Consider the following 21,694-nt stretch of genomic DNA (forward strand, 5'->3'; position numbering starts at 1 on the left):
CATGAGTGGGGGCCTGCTGGCAGGTGCCCTGCACTGCTGGGGGTGGGGGCGCTGGGGGACATGAGTGGGACATGAGTGGGGGCCTGCTGGCAGGTGCCCTGCACTGCTGGGGTTGGGGGTGCTGGGGGACATGAGTGGGGGCCTGCTGTCAGGTGCCCCGCACTGCTGGGGGTTGGGGGTGCTGGGGGACATGAGTGGGGGCCTGTTGGCAGGTGCCCTGCACTGCTGGGGGGTGGGGGTGCCGGGGGACATGAGTGGGGGCCTGCTGGCAGGTGCCCCTCAGTGCTGGGGGGTGAGGGTGCAAGGGGACATGAGTGGGGACATGAGTGGGGGCCTGCTGGAAGGTGCCCTGCACTGCTGGGGGTGGGGGCGCTGGGGGACATGAGTGGGACATGAGTGGGGGCCTGCTGGCAGGTGCCCTGCACTGCTGGGGGTGGGGGTGCTGGGGGACATGAGTGGGGGCCTGCTGGCAGGTGCCCCGCACTGCTGGGGGGTGGGGGTGCTGGGGGACATGAGTGGGGGCCTGTTGGCAGGTGCCCTGCACTGCTGGGGGGTGGGGGTGCCGGGGGACATGAGTGGGGGCCTGCTGGCAGGTGCCCCTCAGTGCTGGGGGGTGGGGGTGCAAGGGGACATGAGTGGGGACATGAGTGGGGGTCTGCTGGCAGGTGCCCTGCACTGCTGGGGGGTGGGGGTGCAAGCGGACATGAGTGGGACATGAGTGGGCACCTGCTGGCAGGTGCCCCGCACTGCTGGGGGGTGGGGGTGCTGGGGGACATGAGTGGGGGCCTGCTGGCAGATGCCCTGCACTGCTGGGGGTGGGGGTGCTGGGGGACATGAGTGGGACATGAGTGGGGGCCTGCTGGCAGGTACTCTGCACTGCTGGGGGGTGGGGGAGCTGGGGGACATGAGTGGGGGCCTGCTGGCAGGTGCCCCGCACTGCTGGGGGGTGGGGGTAATGGGGGACATGAGTGGGGGCCTGCTGGCAGGTGCCCTGCACTGCTGGGGGGTAGGGGTGCTCGGGGACATGAGTGGGGGCCTGCTGGCAGGTGCCCCTCAGTGCTCGGGGATGGGAGTGCAAGGGGACATGAGTGGGGGGCTGCTGGCAGGTGCCTTGCTCTGCTGGGTGGTGGGGGTGCAAGGGGACATGAGTGGGGGCCTGCTGGCAAGTGCCCTGCACTGCTGGGGGTGGGGAGGAAGGGGACATGAGTGGGACATGAGTGGGGGTCTGCTGGCAGGTGCCCTGCACTGCTGGGGGTTGGGGGTGCTGGGGAACATGAGTGGGGGCCTGCTGGCAGGTACCCCTCAGTGCTGGGGGGTGGGTGTGGAGGGGGTCATGCATTGGTGATCAGTAGTGCAAGCTGTTATGTGGCTTGCCTGGGGGGCATGCCCATGGTGGATGGGCTGCCTGCGGGACATGACCAGGGGTGCAGGGTAGTCCCCTGTGGTGTGGGCTGCTTGCAGGGGCCGTGGAGGGTGTAGAGCGAACACCTGGGAGAAGCCACACTGACAATTGACGTGTAGGACTCCACGGCACCCCCGAAATACACGTACCCTGCTGAAATCGCGTGCGAGACTTCCCGCGAACCCCAGATTTACACGTACCTAGGCCAATCGCGTGTGAAACTTCACGCAAACCCCAGAAATACACGCACCCCACTCGCACAGGGCCTATCGCGTGTGAAACTTCCCTGCGAACCCCAGATTTACACGTAACCAGGCCAATCGCGTGTGAAACTTCACGCGAACCCCAGGAATGCACGCACCCCACTCGCACAGGGCCTATCACGTGTGAAACTTCCCGCGAACCCCAGATTTACACGCACCCAGGCCAATCGCGTGTGAAACTTCACGCAAACCCCAGAAATACACGCACCCCACTCGCACAGGGCCTATCGCGTGTGAAACTTCCCTGCGAACCCCAGATTTACACGTAACCAGGCCAATCGCATGTGAAACTTCACGCGAACCCCAGGAATACACGCACCCCACTCGCACAGGGCCTATCGCGTGTGAAACTTCCCGCGAACCCCAGATTTACACGTACCCAGGCCAATCGCGTGTGAAACTTCACGCAAACCCCAGAAATACATGCACCCTACTCGCACAGGGCCTATCGCGTGTGAAACTTCTCTGCGAACCCCAGATTTACACGTAACCAGGCCAATCTCGTGTGAAACTTCACGCGAACCCCAGATCTACACGTACCCCGCTCGCCCAAGGCCAATCGTGTGTGAAACTTCCCGCGCACCCCCGAAATACACGCACACGCTATTTTTGACACAGCGGGTGTGGGTGTTTGTCGCGTACCCCATTGCACGTCATTTGTCCTAGAGGGCCACAGTATGGGACATTCATCAGAGCTGTATATACGTGCTTTTTGTTAGCACACATTTTGGCGCACATTTTTTTCATGCGCAGGGACACTACCGCCTGCCTTCGTGTGGCAGACGTGTTTAGGCCTGTGCGCGTCTTTGCCCGTGCGCTGTTTTTCCCTTTTGGATTCCATGAATACGTGTTGTAGGCAAGCGTGTGGGCATTCCGCGCACTTGCCTCCTGTACTTCCCCCGTGACGCCCACATTTTCACGAGTTGTTCCCCATTCCGCGTGTCACGCCCCGTGTTACGCCTACTTTTGTTATGTGCGCCGCGCTATGTGCGCTTTCGCTGTGGCCGTAGAGCACGCTGTTAGATGACCTGTGCGCCGACGTTCGCCATGCAGAATTTCAGCGCACATCCCAGATTTTACTCGCGAACGGCCTTCCATGAATCGATGGGCGCGGGTTTCGGTGCGATTTTCACACTTGCACTGCGATTCGCACGGTTTCGCATGCTTGCGCGGGAATTTTCAGCGCACATTAATTCCATGAATCGGCCTCTTGGTTTTTACCTTGACTCAAACCTTTCATTCATTAAACAGGTGAACTCCCTAGCATCATCCACAGCCTACACTTGTAAACTAATACGTACTGGCAAACCGTTCCTCTCGGACAACAGCTGTATTACCTTGGCCAGAGCCCTCATCCTGTCACGCCTGGACTACAGCAATGCCCTCTACCTAGGATTCTCCAAAGCCACCATCAAAAGAATTCAAACATTGCAAAACAATACGCTAAGAGCGCCCCTACGCATATCCAGAAGAGACCACATTTCAGAGACTTGTCGACAGAACTGGCTCCCAACTCATGACAAAATTCTCCTAAAAACGTTATCGCTTACTTATAAATCTAACAATACCGCACCCATCTACCTGGCTGAGAGATTTCATAAGCAGACGTCAACGAGACCAGTAAGACTTGTCAACAGAGATCGACTCTCCATACCTAGCTACAAACGTTCCACAATTGGAGGTAACAGCTTCCCAGTAAAAGCTGCCAAACTATGGAACACGATGCCTCCCAGCCTAAGAACAAACCAAACATACCACAAGTTCAGATCCAACGCCATCACATGGCTAAAATCCAATAACCAGCATTCATAACACTACCCAGCTTTGTCACTGCTATGATAATATCTCTGCAATTACCTGCGTACCAGACCTATTCTTGTATATATTTTCTTAGGAACCGGTTTTCCTAATGCATATCATGCCTGTAAACTTGCCCTCTCTGTATATACACCTTCTAATCTATCCTTGAATGTATTTTATTATCTCTGTATAACTAAGCTTCCAATATACTTGTAACTGTTGCGCCCTGTTACCTCAGGGTATGATGTGCATTATAAATAATAAACAAACAAACATCTTCCGCTCATTACCCTCAATCTGCTCATTCAACCAAAATCTGCCTCTAACAGCCTATTTGTTGGAACTTGGAATGGCAGCCCCACTCCATCTTGACGGTGTGCCTGTGCCTTCACCTCCAAAGAATGTCACTGTTCACTCTTTCTAATAGCATTCTGAGAGGCCAGCAGCTCTCTGGGCTCTGTCACTTGGTGACCGACTTAGACAACAGATTAATGATTTTGACAGTACCATTTTCATGTAAGGGGCGACGCTCAACAGTTCCCATTTGGACACATGGATTCAAAGTGCCCTTTTATGGAAAGATGTCATAGGACCGTGCCACTCTGTGATAGGTCTATCCGTCTTCTTGAAATAACTTGCAACATTTATACTGAACCTGTTTTTAAAAAATATATGTTTTATTTATTAGTGTGAGAAAATACATTGTCTGATAAAATGTTCAATCGAATTGATAAAGACTAGGGGCATCTTCCACGTGCTGACAATGCCGAGATCCGTTTCTTCTCATCATCCATTGTTTCTTTTCTCCCAACCATTGGGTACCAGTGGAAAGGACCATCTTCAAAAGTTGACGTTTTCCACAAGATAAGAATAGAATTATTTGAGTAATTACCAGTTCTCCCGCATGCTCAGTGGGGGCATATGAAGGAGAGGAACATGTCCACCTCATTTTGTATGATGACCCTCCCGGGATGGATGTCATCTCTCAGGTAGTGGCAGGAGGTCATTTCCCAGGCATCAACAATTGCCACAGGCAGCTCAGAAAACATCTTTCTGAGGATCAGGTCCAGCTGGAGGGAGAGCCAGTCGCTCCCATATATAGACTTGTATCCCGTGTTGGCTGTTTTGATGATCACTGTTGTCTGGGGGCTCCTCAGCAGGAGGTCAATGACTGCCTTGCGGATGTTTCTTACTCGATGGATGTACACCTCCACCGGATAAGTAGTGAAATGAGCCCAGATAGTAAATACGATTACCACGTCAGGCCCACCTCCGATTTCGGTGATGTCGTTTGACATGTAGTGGAGGTCTGCAATCATTGTCTTTGTTGTCCTCAGTGGGTTCCCGTGGGCTCTCCAATACAAAATTAAGCCATTGCTCGGGTCAACAGCTATAAGGGGGCCTGACTTGTACTCTACATGCAAGTCGATCTTCTTGACAGCTGTGAAATGAAGAAAAAAAAGGATTGTGAAAAGGAGGAGGTCAGAGAGTGTCCCGTGAAGCTGTCAAAGTGGAGGAAGTTATAGAATGCAGATATTAGAGCTGAGGGAAGGGGGTAGAAAAAGGTGGAAGCAAGAGGAAGTCAAAGGGGGATGAGGTCACAAGAGAAGAAAACATGAGATATATGCCCAACAAGGCAGAGGGTTGCACTAGACTCAACAAGCTTTTAACCAAAATCTTGAAAATTGCCTCAAGGTTCTCTTGCACAAAAAGGAAACAATTGCTTTCTGGATACTTGTAGACTGAGGACAACGTTCTCCATTTAAAATAATTGGTTGGCACAATTATAACAGTGCTCAATTCAACACAGTAATGAAACAACGGCAAGCAAACAAAATCAAACTTAAGTACAGGTTTTAATAAACATAAAACACTAACATTAAATAAAGCCCGCAAGAGAAACACTTTAAAAACATCGTATTGCAACAATAACCTTAAGTATTCTAGAAATTGCCATCACTTAGAATTGAACTTTACTCTGTGATTTACTCATAGCGAGAAGTTTATTTATTTATTTTTTTTTTATTACGAGTGTATAATCACCGTGGTGATTTTTACAAGAGGATGAACGAAAAACAACGGAAAACCCTCCCCAGTTCCAACAATTATCTGTCAAACTGTCAACTTCTGTGGCCAGGCCCGTTAAGACGGGGGTACATGTGCGAAGATCTGATCCAAAATTTTTGTGGCTGCAATAGACCAAGATGTTCTCAAGCCTCCTATTAGGCGCTCCCACCAGAGCTCTTCCTCCCTCAGATAGGAGTTTTTTAAGTGATGAAGAATGTATGGTGATCTAAATTTGTCAGTACCTGGACATAGTAGTAAAAGGTGCCGTAATGTTTCGCTTTGTTCAATGTTATTACAAAAGCGGCAAGTATTTGTTGTTGAAAGGCCCCTTGTGTACAGAATCTCATTTGTAGGTAGCAAATTTAGCCTCGCACGGAGTAGAGTGTTCCTAGTTTTTTTGTCTGGGTGCTTTGTCAGGAAGGGTTGGAGTACATTCAGTTTTCTGTTTGTTGGTGGAAGGTGGCTAGTTAACTTGTACCCAGATGCCTTTTCCAATGTATTTATCCAGTCCAATTCTTCTAATCGGGTTTTAGTTCTTGTCGGGTTCCCCAGAAGTTCTTCAATCGAGCTGCCGCAGATGTCAAGTTGCTGTAAACACATTTGCTCCCATTTGGACGATAACATGGATTTGCTTGAATTCATCTCCTCATGGACCATCTGGAAAATTGCAGAGGAAGAAGGATCTATTATTTTCCGATATAACATAACTGACGCTCTTTTCACGATTGACTCTAAGGAAGAGAGGGAAAGTTCACGTCTAATCAGAGCAATCGGAGTAGAAGATGGCATGTTCAGTACTGAGCGCCAGAACTGACTCTCCAGTCTGGCCCATATGAAGTGAGGTAAAGATGGCATGGCCTCGACTCCATAGGTGATGGCCGGGATAACTTTGCCCCTGTAGAATTTAAGTAGTGGCAACAATGAAAAACGTCCGTATTTGTTATCCAGTATTTTTGCTTGCGAGGCTAGAGTTTTCATTTTTTCAGAAAGATGGTGCTGCATCGCTGAGTCATTGGCCGTGGAGTCAATGAGGACTCCAAGATATTTAAATTCAGCCACTTGTTCGATTTTGTTTGTGGCCAGATACCACGAAAAATTCTTCATTTTTGTCTTTTTTTGATTCTTTCCAAATACCATTATCTTCGTTTTCTGTTTGTTTACCTCTAGGTCGTTGGCGGCTGTATATGTGATCAATGCAGATAGCTGCCGTTGTAAACCAATTGGGGTGTAGTCCAGCTGAATGAGGTCGTCTGCATACAGGAGTCTCGGGATCTTCTCTTTACCCAGTTCTGGGGGGAATACTTGTGCGCTGATTAGAGAATCTTTATAGTCCCCAAAATAGGACAGAAAAAGGGCTGGTGCTAGTGGGCAGCCTTGTTTAACCCCTCTGTCTGTTGTTATGGATGTCGAGAGTAGGCCGTTGGTATTCAGTCGTACCTGCATTGATGTGGCAGCGTGCAGGGCCTTGATGGGGTTCAGGATCTCCTGAGGGCAGTCCCACCTGGAAAGTTTTCCCCAGAGCTTCCTTCGGTTGACTAAGTCGAAGGCCTGGGACAGATCTATAAATGCCAAAAACAGGGTCCGATTTTTTTCGCGGGCTTTTGCTTTTAAGAGGCTGAGTATAAAGATGTTTATACTAGTTCCTACTCCTTTTTTAAACCCCGATTGGAGAGGGTCATTACAGTGCGCACTTTTTGCCCACTGATTAAAGTGATCCAACAAAAGGGAACCATAAACTTTCCCTATCACCTCTAGGAGGGCCACCGGGCGAAAATTTCTAGGGTCGTCCTTCCTTCCTTTTTTGAATATGGGAATAATGATTCCTGAGGTCCAAGTGGGCGGGATTGGGCGAGAGGTAGTGCATTTGTAGAAAATTATGCTCAGCAGGTTTGCCCATTCTTCTGGCGCGGATTTCAAGTTCTCGTTTGACAGACCGTCAGGCCCTGGAGCCCTTGATTTCTTTAGCTTGAGTATTTTGTCCAGAATTTCAGCTCTGTCCGAAAGGTCGACCCACCGAGCTGTCGTCTGGGGATATAAAGGTCCTGCCTCAGAGTCTGGAGATTTGAAGAGTGATGAGTAGAACCCAGTCCATGCTGGTTCCGATATACTGTTTAGCATCATTGTAGATGCCTCCTTAGCTCGTGGGTTAACCAGACTCCAAAAGTCTCTAGAGTTGGATTTTCCAATTTGTTCTAACATGTTTTCCGAGTCTTGTTGGTGTAGTTTTAAGCGGTGGCCTGTAGCCAGTTTTTATAGGCTCTTGTTGTCTCCTTCATGTAAGCCCTATTAGCGGGCGAGTTGTTTCTTGCAGCCATTCTTTTAGCTCTGCGGAGGATGTTTCGCTGTGCCACCAACAGCGAGTCAAAAGTATGTGCATGGTAGGTCTGGGTTGTATTGGGCCCCTTCGATCTTTTTAACGAGGCTCTATAAGGTTCCAAAAATGGTCTGTAGTCCACCTTTGCGGCCTCCTTGCTGCTTCCATACAAACAAGTAATTTCTTGAATGTTGGTCCGTGAGATCCTTACCCGGTTGCCTTTTCCTACCGGTTCTATTCTTTCAGAGTAATGATCTATATCTGGTTTTATGGAGGCCCATTTAATGGCCAGCAGGTTGTGATCGCTTTGCTGTGACTGGCAAATGTTGAAATCTATCAACCGGGCTAACAGCAAATCAGAGACGAATATGTAGTCTATTGTTGAGCTGGTCAAACCTCTTTTCCATGTTGGTAGAGAGATAGAGTCAAGAAATGTAGTTGCAGAGTTGAAAAGATGTCTGGCCGTCATCAGCTTCTGCCAGGCTAAGCCTTGTTTACAAGGCTTACTCTGTGCGGGGTCTGTGGTGCTATTATTAGCCAATGGGCACTTGATGTTTAAGTCCCCACATATTATAACATCGCATACCCCAAACTCTAAGTAGACTGAGTCCAATGTGGAGGTTACTATATCAAACAGTGAGGTCTGTTGAATCCCTTTATGGTTCCAATAGATCGACATCACCAACAGGGGGGTGCATGTTTGATGTTCTTCCCCAGCCTCCTTTCGTTGCCACGAGATGAGTACCGCGATGACGTATGGGGTCGTCAAGATGGTTTTGGTTATTTCTAAACCCACACCCATCCGGACTGCGATGATTAGGCCTGATGATGGTCTTCCTTTAGGGCCCGCTAATGCTTCTGAGAAGGCGATCTCGAAACCATCCAATGTTGGTTTGGTTTGTAACCAGACTTCTTGGAGGCATAAGATGTCATAGTCCCCTAAATTGATGTCTCCAGAAGTTGTCAAATGTAAAAACCCTCTTGTGTTCCATGATGCCAGAGTCAGTTGATGTTGGTCTTGGTCAGTGTTTGTAGATTCTGATGGCTATTTCTGTAGGCGTGTGGATAAAGCTTTTGGTAGCCAAGCCCATGAAGACGATTCTAAAGACGGTCTGGTCTGAGTCACTTTTTGGGTCTCTTCTAAGGTTGTGGGAGCCTTTGTGTTAGAAGAGCTACTAGGGGAATTTGCTTTCCCCTGAGGAATAGAGTCGATCGTGTTGGATTTAAGAGTAGCTGGTGGTTTCTTTACGGAATTTTCCTTTGAGTTAGTGGACTGACATTCTTCGTTTGATCTTTCCTCCATTGTACAATCCTTTGTCTTGTCGTTATCTGTTCTAGGTGGTCTGGTTAATGTTAACTCAAACCCTTGTTTGAATAGTACTTCCTCTGCTGCTAGTAGTGCTGTAGTCACATCAGCTGATGATGTGTATAGCAGACAATATGCTGTATGGTCCTTGTGGAAAGGTTCCACCGTTGTAAGGTCCTCTGATTTTAAATTTCTTAAAGAGGAGATACTATGTAGCAGTCTCAACACCATACGTCTATTTAGTACCAGATATTTTTGGTTCCCAGACCGTTGGCGTATTTTGACCGCTGGATTCTTGTTGTGGTGTTTCAAGTCTTGGTGCGACTTCTTCGAATGATGGAATCTACGATCCCCATTCTCATGTTGTTTGTATTCTTGAGGTCCCTTTCTCTTGTGAGAATACGTCAAGTCTTTAGAATTATCCGGTAGATCAGATTTTGTTTGAGTGTGAACTCTTGATCTATACGTCACTTGAGGCCGATGAGGAGGTGAGACCACTTCACAATTTTGTTCAGGACGCTTTTCAGTGAATTTCCTGAATTGATCCCCTTGAGTGCTACGTAGAGATTTGAAGCGCTCATCCAGTGAGCTAAAGCCTGAAAGGTCTCTCGTGACTGACTGCTGGTTGTGTGTCATCTTAGTTAGACGAGAGTTCGCCCCTTTCTGTTTGTCCGGGGAGTCGTCAAAGTGTTGACTTATGTCCATCAAGTCCTTTTGCATAAGAAAATCTTCTACTGTTTTTGGTGACTGCGATGTGACTTCTAAATGTGCCTCTATGTCTGACTCATTTGTTGTCACTGGTTTCATCCCTCCCCAGTTTTGGGGCGTCTTTGGTAAGGGATCTTTTTGTTGGAGATCACATTGCGGCATTACTGGAGATGCTTTAAACAAAGGAGCCGTCTTGAGGCATGTGTGCGTTTTGAGAGTCTGTTGCTTTGGTCTCGTGTCCAAATTCCCCTCAAAACGCGGCCCTGGGTTCATTGGTTTGTGGCCTGGGCCTTGGGTGAGTTTCGATCCTAAGTGGTCTTTCTGTGGGAGGATGGCGTCTAAACAAATTACATCGTTTACGCTCAGATTGTTAGATGTCAGATTTGCTCTGATTGGCAGTGTGTTGAGAGAGCCTGACATGGAGGTTGAGCCCGCTTTTGGCCTTGTCCCACAATCAGTGTAGGATACGTCGCTGCACGGAGTGACTGGTGCTATTGTTTGGGTACTTACATCCATCCCTAGGCTATCTTTGTTGGTTTTTCTTAAGCTTGATAGGGCTTCCATGAACTCAACTTGTTGGAGCTGCAAAGCACCAATTGGGTCAGTTTTTCTTTTCTCTAAAGCGTTGATGTAACCTTCTAAGTAGATGAGCTTAGAATTCATCATCGCAAAGATAGAAGTGTGGTCTTTCAAAGAGTCGTTTATTGCCTCATAGAGTTTGCAAAAAGGAGCTAGAGCGATGGTTACAGCAGACATGATGTACATGAAATCCGCTTTTTTTGACGAAGTCTCCTTAGGGATAGTGTAAGAAGCCTCACTTGATCTTCTATTCGATGCGGAACTCACAGGTGTTGAAGGCGGCCATAGCCGCGGCAGTTCCTTTGGTTTCTGTTGGGAGGTCGTCAGCCTTGGGATGGAGCCCTCTCGGGGGTCCAGCAGGACGTCTTTGATTCCATTTTCCTCATGTGCTTCCCTGGCCGAAGGAGCCACCGAAGGGGTGGGCTTGTATCCCGAGTTGCTTTTCTCAAAAGGGTACTCCGTCAGACTTGGACTGTCAGCTAGCCCCGAACAGATTAGATCCGGTGACACAGGTAGAGGTGGTATTGATCTTGTGCTGTCTGACTGGGGTAAGAAATTCTTACTTCCCAGTAGAGGTTCAATTAAAGGCTCAGCCTCCGAGACAGTTGGGGCTTCACTGTGAGACTCCTGGACTTCACCACAAGGCTCATTATGCACTAGTGATGGTGGTGGAGTTACTGGTTTCTCTATCCCAGTTTTTTGTAGTTCCAAGAAAGTTGGTGAGCCTGATGGACCAAAGTTAGGAGTATCTATTGGATGCACCTTTGTATGAGTTAATGGAGCCATACACCCACTGTTGGAGGAATTCTTCTGAGAGCCCGATGATGCAGTGAGTAGAGGTTCTAGGAGGGCTTCCAAAAGGTCTGCGTCTGAAATTTCCCCAAGCCCTGCGTGGTGCAATTTCTTTGTGGCTTGTCTGTGAAAAAGCGTTTTTAGTGAGTTTTCCAAACGCTGACTCGCCATTGGTGTTGCTAATCTCTGAGGTTTTTTTGCAGCTGTTCGCTTGGTAGACTTTGGAAGGTCAAAATTTTTCTTAGAAAGCAGTCTGAATGGGATTCCATGTAATTGGCGAGTTGGATCCCCCTGTTTGCTACCTCTCCTCAAGTCTATAGATTTGACAACCTCAGGTTCGATGGACTCAAGACTTATGGGGGCCAAAGGAGAGAAGGTTAGTGCGGGCGAGGTTGGAATCGTCTTCTCAGCGAGAAGTTTATTGGGCCATTTGATGCTTAGTTAAGGGTTCTACGTTCTTATATCCAAGTAAATTATTTTTTTGGGTAATATACTTCTGATAAAATAACGAACGTTTATTTTGTTTTCTATGTAAATGCGTGAGGGGGATCCCTACCACACAACCTATATACCCGATCCCTAATAAACATATATCTATTTTTTCACCACAATGTCATTTATTTCCATAAAGCAATGGTACACCTGCTTGAGATATGCCAGCCAAAACATATTGACTTGGGAAATGTCTCTTGCCTAAATGCACTTTGCCAGTTGGGCCTGTAGTAAAAGGATGTGTCAGGGGTAACTATAACAGCTAGGGCTCCATGAACAAGGGTTCAGAGGACACCAGCAAAGTCCGTCATTCTGGCTTAGACAGAGGACCATGGCATTTGACTCCTTTATTCAATAAAGCCACTTGCCTGCATATTTCTATCACTGAAACAATGCTACATCCATTTTCTTCCCGTAGGAGTCTATTTTCCGCAGCTATTGTTCTTGCATTGATGGTTAGCTACAGAAATGTCTTATTTGCTACCAGTTAAATACTTCTTCCCAAGTCTGCTCGTCGTGTTGTGTAATTTAATGTCAAGTGCAATACTTTTCTCGTAAGGATTTACTTTCTGTGCCTCCTGTAAACATTGAGCTCTCCTAATGGGGACATGTCTGCTTGGTTGAGGAGCGAAGCAAAGTACCTCTAGACTTCAGGCAGGGATCACCTGTTGAGGTTTTTGGGCACCTGCTGACAAATGGACCATTTTCTCTTGTGTACTGACCAATCCTTATTGGAACAAAGACAATCTTCCAAAGGGTTAGAAGCTTGCCTCCAGCAGTAGCCATGAGCTGACAGGAAGCCATTGTCACAAACTCACCTGCTAAGCGCTGGTCGCAGTGCTCTTACCCCATGTTGCTTGGGGTCCCGCTCCATGCAGGGCGAGTGCGGCGCCCTGCCTCCATGCCGCTGGTTGTCCCATTCAGATTACAGATGGGTTCCGGGACTGCGCGGCAGAGGGTGCTCCTGCGTTGACCTTGGAGATTGGCTTGGTGATGCAAGACGTGCGCACCAGCAACGCTTGAAGGCGGTCACGTGACAGCAGTGTGTCACGTGACCAATCAGGAAATGCCTTCCGGATCTATATAAATGTACAGCAATTACATCTCCTTGCTTCTCAGCTGTTTTGCAGGTGGCGTTCGTTTATTATTTGCATTTTTGACTTTTCTTGGGGGATTTTTTGGCTCAAGTTTGTTCTTGATTGCTCCTGGGTTTTCCCTGTCGGATTTGGTGAACTGGTTATTTTTTGGACATTGGATTAATTGAATTTTCAACCCTCGAACTGTACATTTGGAACTCTCTTGGACTTTCCCTGGATTTCTGTACTTTCTAAATTGAACTCTGGTGAGACTACGAAACTGGATATTGTCATCCACTTAGCTTGCACCCTCGTGCCATTTGGGTTAGATTTGCCATATATGGGATTTGTTGACAACACCCATCAGGATTTCGTCTCTTCAAGGCACGCCTATTACTAGATCATGTATGTTATGTAAATGGGGGGGTTACATGAATATACATAGTTGTAGATCTGTGTGACTAATTCTCTGTTTTCTTTCTAGCTGCCGAAAGCCTGGCGGTGCTGTATCCTGCCTCACCTTTTGTCCCAATTTCTGGCCAAGGACCGTCTTTTCTCTTCTCTGGCTGGTACTTGGGTAAGAAGGAATAGCTTCATCTGGGACCTCAGTTCATGACAAACTGAGAAGCCACTTTCTACCCAGTTGGACTTATGGAGGCCGCCGAGGACCAGGTAGCATCCTTGATTCAGGACAATAAGGCGCTTAGGACAAACAGGTCTACCACTAATACTGTATTGCACCAACGATGGGATGCAATCCAGGATGGCCATCACCCTCGGCCTCCAGATGATGAGTTTGGGGATGGCATACCCCGCAATCTGGGGCTGCTCCTATGCCAGTTCCTCAGGCCACGGTATACGTACCAGGCCACGGTATACGTACTTACTCCTTTCAATTTGGCTTCTCTGAAGTGTTCGTCCGGGGAACCATGGAAATTTTGCACATTTATCAACCAGTGCAAATTGCATTTTTTATGCAGATACCACGCCTTTCACGATTCTTCGACTAAGGCTGCCTTCATGTTATCACATCTGGGTGGGTTATCGGGCACTTGTGTTAATCCTCTGTTAGAAGGCAATAGTCCTGTTTTGTACGACTCTGATCTCCTAGTTTTGGAAATGACTAAAGTCTTTGATGCCTACTTTAAGGCTCAGACAAGAGACCTAGAACTATTAAAATGAACACAAGGAAACGCAGGTCTTTGGGGTACATCGCCCAATTAATAGCCTGATTCATGGAATTATTTGCGTGAAAAACGCAGATTTGTGTGCCTTTCTGCCCAAAAATCCCTATACTTCAAACAGGGATTTTCGGGCAGAAAGGCTCGCAAATCTGTGTTTTTCACCCAAATAATTCCATGAATCAGGCTAAATCAGCTAGCTGCTGAAACTGCTTGACCTGAAGATAAAAGGTCTGTTGTTTTCTACAGGGGTCTTAGTAATCCCATGAAAGATGCCCTAGCTGTGGTCCCTTTCTTTCCTACCCAATAACCAGTACTAGTGGACTAGATCCAAGTAGATGCAAGAAGAGCAGAACGTAAAGGCAAGCTAAGTAAAAAAGCTAGCTTTGGACCTTGTCACTCCTCAGGTCCTTCAGGGTTTATGGAGAGTGCCCCTGAGCCTATGCACATTGGTGGTACTCGGATTCCCTTGACATCTGCCGAAACTGAACAATGATGTGTGTCTAATGCCTGCTTTTATTGTGCTCAAACCAGACATTTTTTTTAAGGAGTGCCCCCACACGACCAAAACGCATGTCTGTTTTTCTGGAAGGCTCATCTGAAAAAGCAAGGGGTACAGGTGGGCATTGACCTCTCTACACCCCTCAACATGTTTATCTCTAGTCAGGCTACTCATATGATCATTGAAGCTCATCTTACTATACCAGGACAAACAGAACAACCCATCTGTGTCTTGATCAATTTGAGTGCCACATGCAACTATGTCGATATGTCTTTGGCTGCCTCCTTGAAACTGCCTCTACAAGATAAAGTAACACCCGAAACTGTACAGGAAGTGGACGTCACTAAACTCGTCTCTGTTCTGATTCGACAGCAAACCCTGCCCATGCTTCTTATTATTCAGGAAAAATAACAAATCATGTTCCATCTTATTGCTGCCCCTCAATTTGGCATCATACTTTGTATCCCTTGGCTAAAGAAGTATAACCCTGTCATTGACTGAGTTAATAGTACCCTTGACCTTCATTCTGTCTGCTTTTGTCATACACAATGCCAGACAGTTGCATCTGTATGCCAACCTCCTTATCAGGCCCTAGTAACTGTAGGATACTTGGTGGGTGCTATCTCCTCAGGTATACCAGAAGAATGCACGTCCTGCTTAGACGTCTTCGACAAACGCCAGGTGGGGACGTTACCACTGCATCACCCATATGACTGTTCCATCAACTTTATTGCAGACACTGAGATACCTAGTGGCTGTGTCTATTCTTTGACCCCTACTGAAGACGAAGCATTGAAAGAATACATTGGCAAAGCCATGCACAGCGGGCATATCAGACCCTTCCAGTCCCTGGCTGCGAGCCCTATATTCTTTGTCCCCAAGAAAGAAGGTGACCTTCGATCTTATGTCGATTACAGATGGGTGGACCAGATTACAATCAAGAACAGGTAAACCATTCCCCTAATCTCGGTCCTATTAGATCAATTTAAACAAGCGATTATCTTACGAAACTTGATCTAAGAAGTGCATACAATCTAGTCTGGTACCTAGAGGGTGATGGTAGATGGCATTCTGCACACATTTCAGTCTATTTGAGTATACAGTCATGCCTTTTGGTTTATGTAATGCACCAGAAAACTTTCAGCGATTTATATCTGTCACCACATCCTGGATTCGTACGTTATTGTGTATCTCGACGATATACTCATATTCTCTCCATCATATGAGACATGTGTAAAACAAGTTTCAGAGGTGCTACTTCAACTACATCACAATCAACTCTTTGCTAAAGCTAGAAAATGTGTGTTTCACGTCCCTGAGATTGACTTTTTAGGATTCCAGATAGCTGCAGATGATCTTTCTATGAACGTGAATAAGGTGAACACTACCCTTGAATGGCCAGTACCAACATCAATTAAGTCATTGCAGTCTTTTCTTGGTTTCTCTAATTTCTACCATTGCTTTATTCAGGCATTCTCTGCCATTGCTGCTCCATTGACCAAGTTTACAAGTCCATCAGTACCTTATCAATGGACATCAGTGCAACAAGATGCCTTTGATACTTTGAAAATGGCTTTTACCACAGCCCCTGTTTTAAAACACCCAGATCCTGATTCTCTATTTGTGATGGAGGCCAATGTGTCTTCGTTTGCCATGTGGGCTGTCTTGTCTCAAGTCTGCACCACCACTGGTTTGTTACATCCGGTGGCGTTCCATTCTAGGAAATTCACAGTTGCTGAAATGCATTAGACTGTCCCTGAGAAGGAACCTCTGGCCATCAAAGATGCATTAATGGCTTGGAGGCATCACCTCTTGGGCGCTAAATGGCCAGTGGCTGTGTATACTGATCACCGTAACATTCAGGATCTGGCTACTATGAAATGTGTGAACAGCCGACAAGTGCGTTGGCACATTTTCTTTTCTGCTTTCGATTTCACAATTCAACACTTTCCTGATTCTGCACATGGGGTTGAAAATGCAGTTTTCTCCTTGGCATAGTCTGTCAGGGCTATTTGCCAATAGCCTGACGTTAGGTCAAATGTACTGAGGTACTTGGCTGAACCAAGTTTGTGCACCAGATCATCTGTCTTAGGTAAATGATGGGAATCGGTCTTAGTGACTTAATTTCGAGCTCTATAGTCCACACATAATCTCAACTCCTTGGATCCTGCCTTTGGCACTAGTACAACTGGACTGGACCATGGACTAGCAGAGGGTTCTAGTACCCCGAGATCAAGCATCTTGTTGACCTCTTCCTTTATGTGGGTTCGGACATTATCAGACACCCTGTAATCTCTGCTTTTAACAGTTAAACAGTCACCAGTGAGAATATCATGCTGGCCCCAAGGGGTCAAGCCTGGTGCTAGTAAAAACAGGGTGGCAAACTGATTCAACAGAAACTCACACTCCTCCTGTTGTTCCAATGTCAGATTAGAAGAGAGATGAACTCCTTCTATTTTGTCATCTAGAGGTTGTCCCCTGAGGAGATCAGGTAGAGGTTCATTCTCATCCGCCTCTTGAGCTGAAGCTAGAAGCAAAGCTCCCACTTCTGGTCTGGTGAAATAAGCCTTCAGAAGGTTGGTGTGAAAGACCCTGGTGCCTCCTTACGATTGCCTAAATCCACCAGATAGTTAACCTCTCCAAGTTTTCCCAAAACTTTGAAGGGTCCTATCCACACTGCCTTGTAGGAACCATAACTAAAACGTGCTGGTCTTAAGTAAACTCAACCATGTTGGCCTTCTGGTCATGCCAATGCTTCGCCATAGCCTGACCTGCTTTTAAGTTATCAGATGCTTCTGTCATCATGTGTGCCATTATCCTCCTGAGACCGAACACATAGTCAGTGACTCTCACTGGCTTGGGAGAAGGAGCACTCTCCAACCCCTCCTTAATTAGGGCCAATGGACCTCTAACTGGATAACCATAGAGAAGCTCAAAGGGACTAAATCCAACTCCCTCCTGAGCGACTTCTCTGTAAGCAAATAGAAGGCATGGCAGTAGAAGGTCCCACTTTCTACTAAGGGGTTCCTTCCTCTTAAAGCACCTATCATGCTCTTCATAGTACAGTTAAACCTCTCTTCCAATCTATTTGGCTGCGTATGGTTACTCCACAGTTTTCCCACATGGCCTTCATGTAGTGGGACATAAAATGTGATCCCCTGTCAGAGATGACTTCCTTAGGAAAACCTACCCTGGTAAAACTACCAAGTAGGGCCTTAGCAACAGCCTGAGCTGTAACAGTCCTCATAGGTATAGCTTCAGGATACCTAGTAGCATGGTCCACCACAACCAATATAAATTGATTGCCTGAAGTGGTTGGAATGTCTAAGGGACCAACAATGTCGATTCCTACCCTCTCAAAAGGGACTCCCACCACTGGGAGGGCCACCAAAGGTGCCACATTCTTGGCTCCACTCTTTCCTGATGTCTGACAAGTGTGACAGCTCCTATAGAATTCATCTACATCAGACCCCAACTTAGGCCAGTAGAAATATAGAGAAAGCCTTTCCTTGGTATTCTTGAAGCTCAAGTGACCAGCCAAAGGAATCTCATGGGCTAACTGTAGGAACGGGTGTCTTGTCTCTAGAGGCACTACAAGTCTTCTGTAGTTCCCTGGGATAGACTTGGTCAGTTCACTGCAGAAGAGGCCATCTTCCAAGTATAACCTGTGCTCGCCTGGCTCTTGCCCTTTCAGCTGGGAAGCTGCCTGTTGGCGAAGACCTTGAAGAGTAGGAAACTCTCTATGACCTCTGCAGGCATCTGCCCTAGAGGGGCCACCTTCTGCCAGTAAAGACAGTAGTTTAGGATGGTCTTTAGGATCCACATCTCCATCGGGGGTAAGGTCTTCTTCCAGCTCTGAATCCTCAGCGGCTGAGTCAACCTTTCCTGGTTGTTTCTCACACTCAGCCTCGCTGGAGGAGCAGTCACAGGTGTGACTGTGGACCGTCCTCTCAGGGATGTCCTTCTTGGTAGCACAGGAGTGCTTTCTGACTTTTTCCTGGAAACCTTGGATTGGCCCTTTGTCTCAGTCGTCTTTGAAATAGCAGTTAGTAGCTCCTGTGGGCTAGGTGTTATAGATCCTTCTGTAACATCCTCTGGAGAGCCATCTAAGGTACTCTCCCTGGCCCTCCTTGTCTGCTCCTGTATCCTTTTTCTGGGAAGCCTGGGGGTGCTTAATACCACTCCAAGAGTTTTTAAGTCATTCCCTAACAGGACTCTCACAGGCACCTCACTTTGTACACTAACAGGCATCTTGACAGTCACATTGTTGCACTGGATGAGAGCTGGTAGCATAGGAAGCATTTGGACAGGGCCTCCAGCAAGCTTAGTGAGGCTTTTGTGTGCCTTAGCAACATCCTCAGCCTTGGCAAAAATATTCATCCACTACAGTAATGCTGGCCCCAGTGTCTCTAATGGCAGGGGTCTCCTAGTCATTCACAAGTACACTGTCCTTGTAATATTCTTTGGTGTTATCTGGAATTGAATTATAGACATCTAAATTATGATGTTCCCACAGACCCAGGGACACTAAAGAAACACTGGCAGCGACTACAATGCGGTCTTCAGCCGGTACTTGAAAGTTACCACTTGTCACATGTACTTCTTTCTCTGGGGAGAAGGTTAAGAAGACAGTGTGGATCCCTGAAGGTTTACCCTTGCACCTGGGATCCCCTTTCACATGGTCAGTAGACCCACAAGCATAACATTTTCCAAATGTTTTGACAAATGGGGGCCTCTGCTGACCTCCCTATGGTTTGGCACCAGAGGTTTCACTAGCCTGATTTGGTTTCCCTGGTGGCTTACCCTTCTGATGTTTGGGGCCATCTTGTAGATTGGAGGTATTAGAATTCTCTTTGACATCTTTCTTTTGCAACTTCCCATCATCCTTTTTCTGAGTTGCCCCGGAATCCTTGTGAGTAGCCCTGTTGGCAACCCACAAGTCAGCAGCCTTTGCTAACTTCTTTGGATCAAGTTCCTTAGAGTCAGCCAAGTGCTGTCTCAGTGCAGGAGGGAAGGCATCAAACATAGATTCCAACAAAAATAGATTTCTCATTCCTTCAAAAGTGTTAACTCTGTAACCCTTTACCCAACCAGGTTGTTCAAACATTCACACACCCAGGAAGCCCAAGAGGTACCATCATGCTTTTTGAGGGTCCTAAACCTCTTAAGGTACTGGGAAGGAGTTTTCCCAAATCTAGCTATCAAAGTTAGCTTCACATTTTCATACTCCAATCTTTTCAGTTCTCCCACATCCATTACAACATCAGTTGCAACCTGGGGGAGCCTAGACAAAAGCCAAGGAATCAACTGATTCCATGTGAAACCATGAATCCCATAGTTATATTCAAAAGCAGCCAACCAATCCAAAATATCAAGTCACACCTCATACATACTTACAGCATCTTTAGGCATGCAAGGCCTCTTAGGACTGGAAGACCTAGAAGATAGAACCATTTTCAAGAGACAATTTCTTCATTTCAAGGGCATGATTGAACTCCATTTCTCTGAGCCTGAGCTCTTGAGGTTTACTTTCAGTTTGCATTTGGAGCCTTTTGAACTCTAACTCAAGTCTCATCTTTTCAAGAGAGACACATTCTGGACTCAGTACTGGATCTGGTAGGGACCCTGTGGCTACATGTTGAGGGCCGAAAACAGGTAGAGGGGCAGTGGGCCTCACATCTTTTTATTATATGTGCAGCCAAAGCGACCGGGCCTCACATCTTGAGACTTCTCTGACTCTTCTAGCTCATCAATAACATTAGAGTTAGACTCTGAATCATTATCATCCTCATGAACACTATCCACATTTGCTGAGGGGGTAGGGGTTACAACTCTAACACTCAGACTTTGATGATTCAACAATTTCCAATCAATTCAGTTTTCTTGCCTTTAACAGAGAGAGACCTGACTTTACACATCATTCAGTTGATCTACTGAAAGAATGATCAAGGCTTCCTGTCTGAAGTTATCCATATCTGTCATTATAAAACAATTGCTTATCTAGTGGTGTTTGGCATTGTGAAGGTTATTTGAACAAAAGTAAGAACAGCACTCTCAATGTAACAACTATACTTTATCCTCACTGGTGAACACCAGTGTTAGACAGAATTGCATGCAGTTCCCTCTGGGACCACCACATACAATTAGTGCTACAGGTGTAAGCAAAAACCAACCTGTGGTATAAGTCTGTACTACACAGTTTAGTGGTAGAAGGGCTGAGAAGTCAGGCTTATCTCAAGAGAGAATGTGGGCAGTACAAGATATTACACAGAGGACTTACAATCACAGTGGTTCAAGTAGACACTTATGCTCAAGGTTTCTTGGTAAAACCCTTATTAATCTATTTACACAATCATTTATAAAACATTCACTAGTGTTAGGCAACTTAATAATATACACAGATATACTTCAGTACTAAACCGATACGTTTCTGAACAAATTGGGTTCCCCTGAAGTGGGAGCAAAATGGCACTTCAGTAACTTTCAAAAGGAGTAAAAAGGCATAAAGTAGCAGAATAGATTACATATACTTGGTAGACAGTGCAAATAGTTTCAGCCCACCAGAATAGTTCAATTCAAGTCAATAGGCCAGGCCAAAGTCAATGGGCTAGTGTTCTGTATAGGAAAGAGCCCGGGAAGGAGAAGCCCTGTGCGGAGAAAAGGGCAGAGCATCTGGACTGTTTGAGAGACTGTGGAGCTGTGTCTCTATCCTGCTGTCCAGTGCTTTGAGCCCCTGTGCCCCCATGCTGACTTTGGAGCAAATCACCTAGCTGATCAGCATTCGCCTTACCTGTTTGGGCTTAGTCCCATTGAATTGCTCAAATCCTTTGTTCAGCTCGTAGCGCATCACGTGACACATCACGTGACCAGGAAGTGCGCTATTTAAGGAGCCGTAGTGACCCCTTGCGGCGAGAAGCCTGGCGTGGAGAAAAGGGCGGAGCATCTGGACTGTTTGAGAGACTGTTTGGAGCTGTGAGGAGGCCAGGAACGTGCTTCTGGCCCCTCCTGAGGAGCTCTGCTCTACGCTGCCCAGCCTCCCGCCCTGATCCTATCCACTCAACAGCCACAATGAAAAGCGGCCTCCCACTGCGGTGGCGCGGCACTTCGGCAGCAGGGTGTTCGACCCTCCAGCGCCATCCTCACCCGAGCGACCACCCCCGGATTCAATCGGAGAGCGGGCTACCGGGCGGGGTGTGTGGCACTCGGGCCCCC

General features: G+C 47.1%; 1 protein-coding gene across 3 annotated transcripts in view; it reads right to left on the bottom strand.

The window, feature by feature from the left end:
• Positions 1-4,120: 4,120 nt before the first annotated feature.
• Positions 4,121-21,694, bottom strand: part of LOC138568036 (NXPE family member 3-like) — a 770,737-nt gene continuing 753,163 nt past the window's right edge. For 2 of the 3 annotated variants that reach the window (XM_069646416.1, XM_069646415.1), the window contains exon 5: positions 4,121-4,906. In XM_069646416.1, the coding sequence (XP_069502517.1) occupies positions 4,374-4,906 (533 nt within the window). In that variant the 3' untranslated portion in view covers positions 4,121-4,373. The remainder of the gene's footprint in view (positions 4,907-21,694) is intronic. The other variant, XM_069646417.1, reaches the window with a different exon arrangement.

This window comes from Ambystoma mexicanum, chromosome 1p, assembly GCF_040938575.1.
Source record: "Ambystoma mexicanum isolate Mex_15411 chromosome 1p, UKY_AmexF1_1, whole genome shotgun sequence".
Lineage (NCBI taxonomy): Eukaryota > Metazoa > Chordata > Amphibia > Caudata > Ambystomatidae > Ambystoma > Ambystoma mexicanum.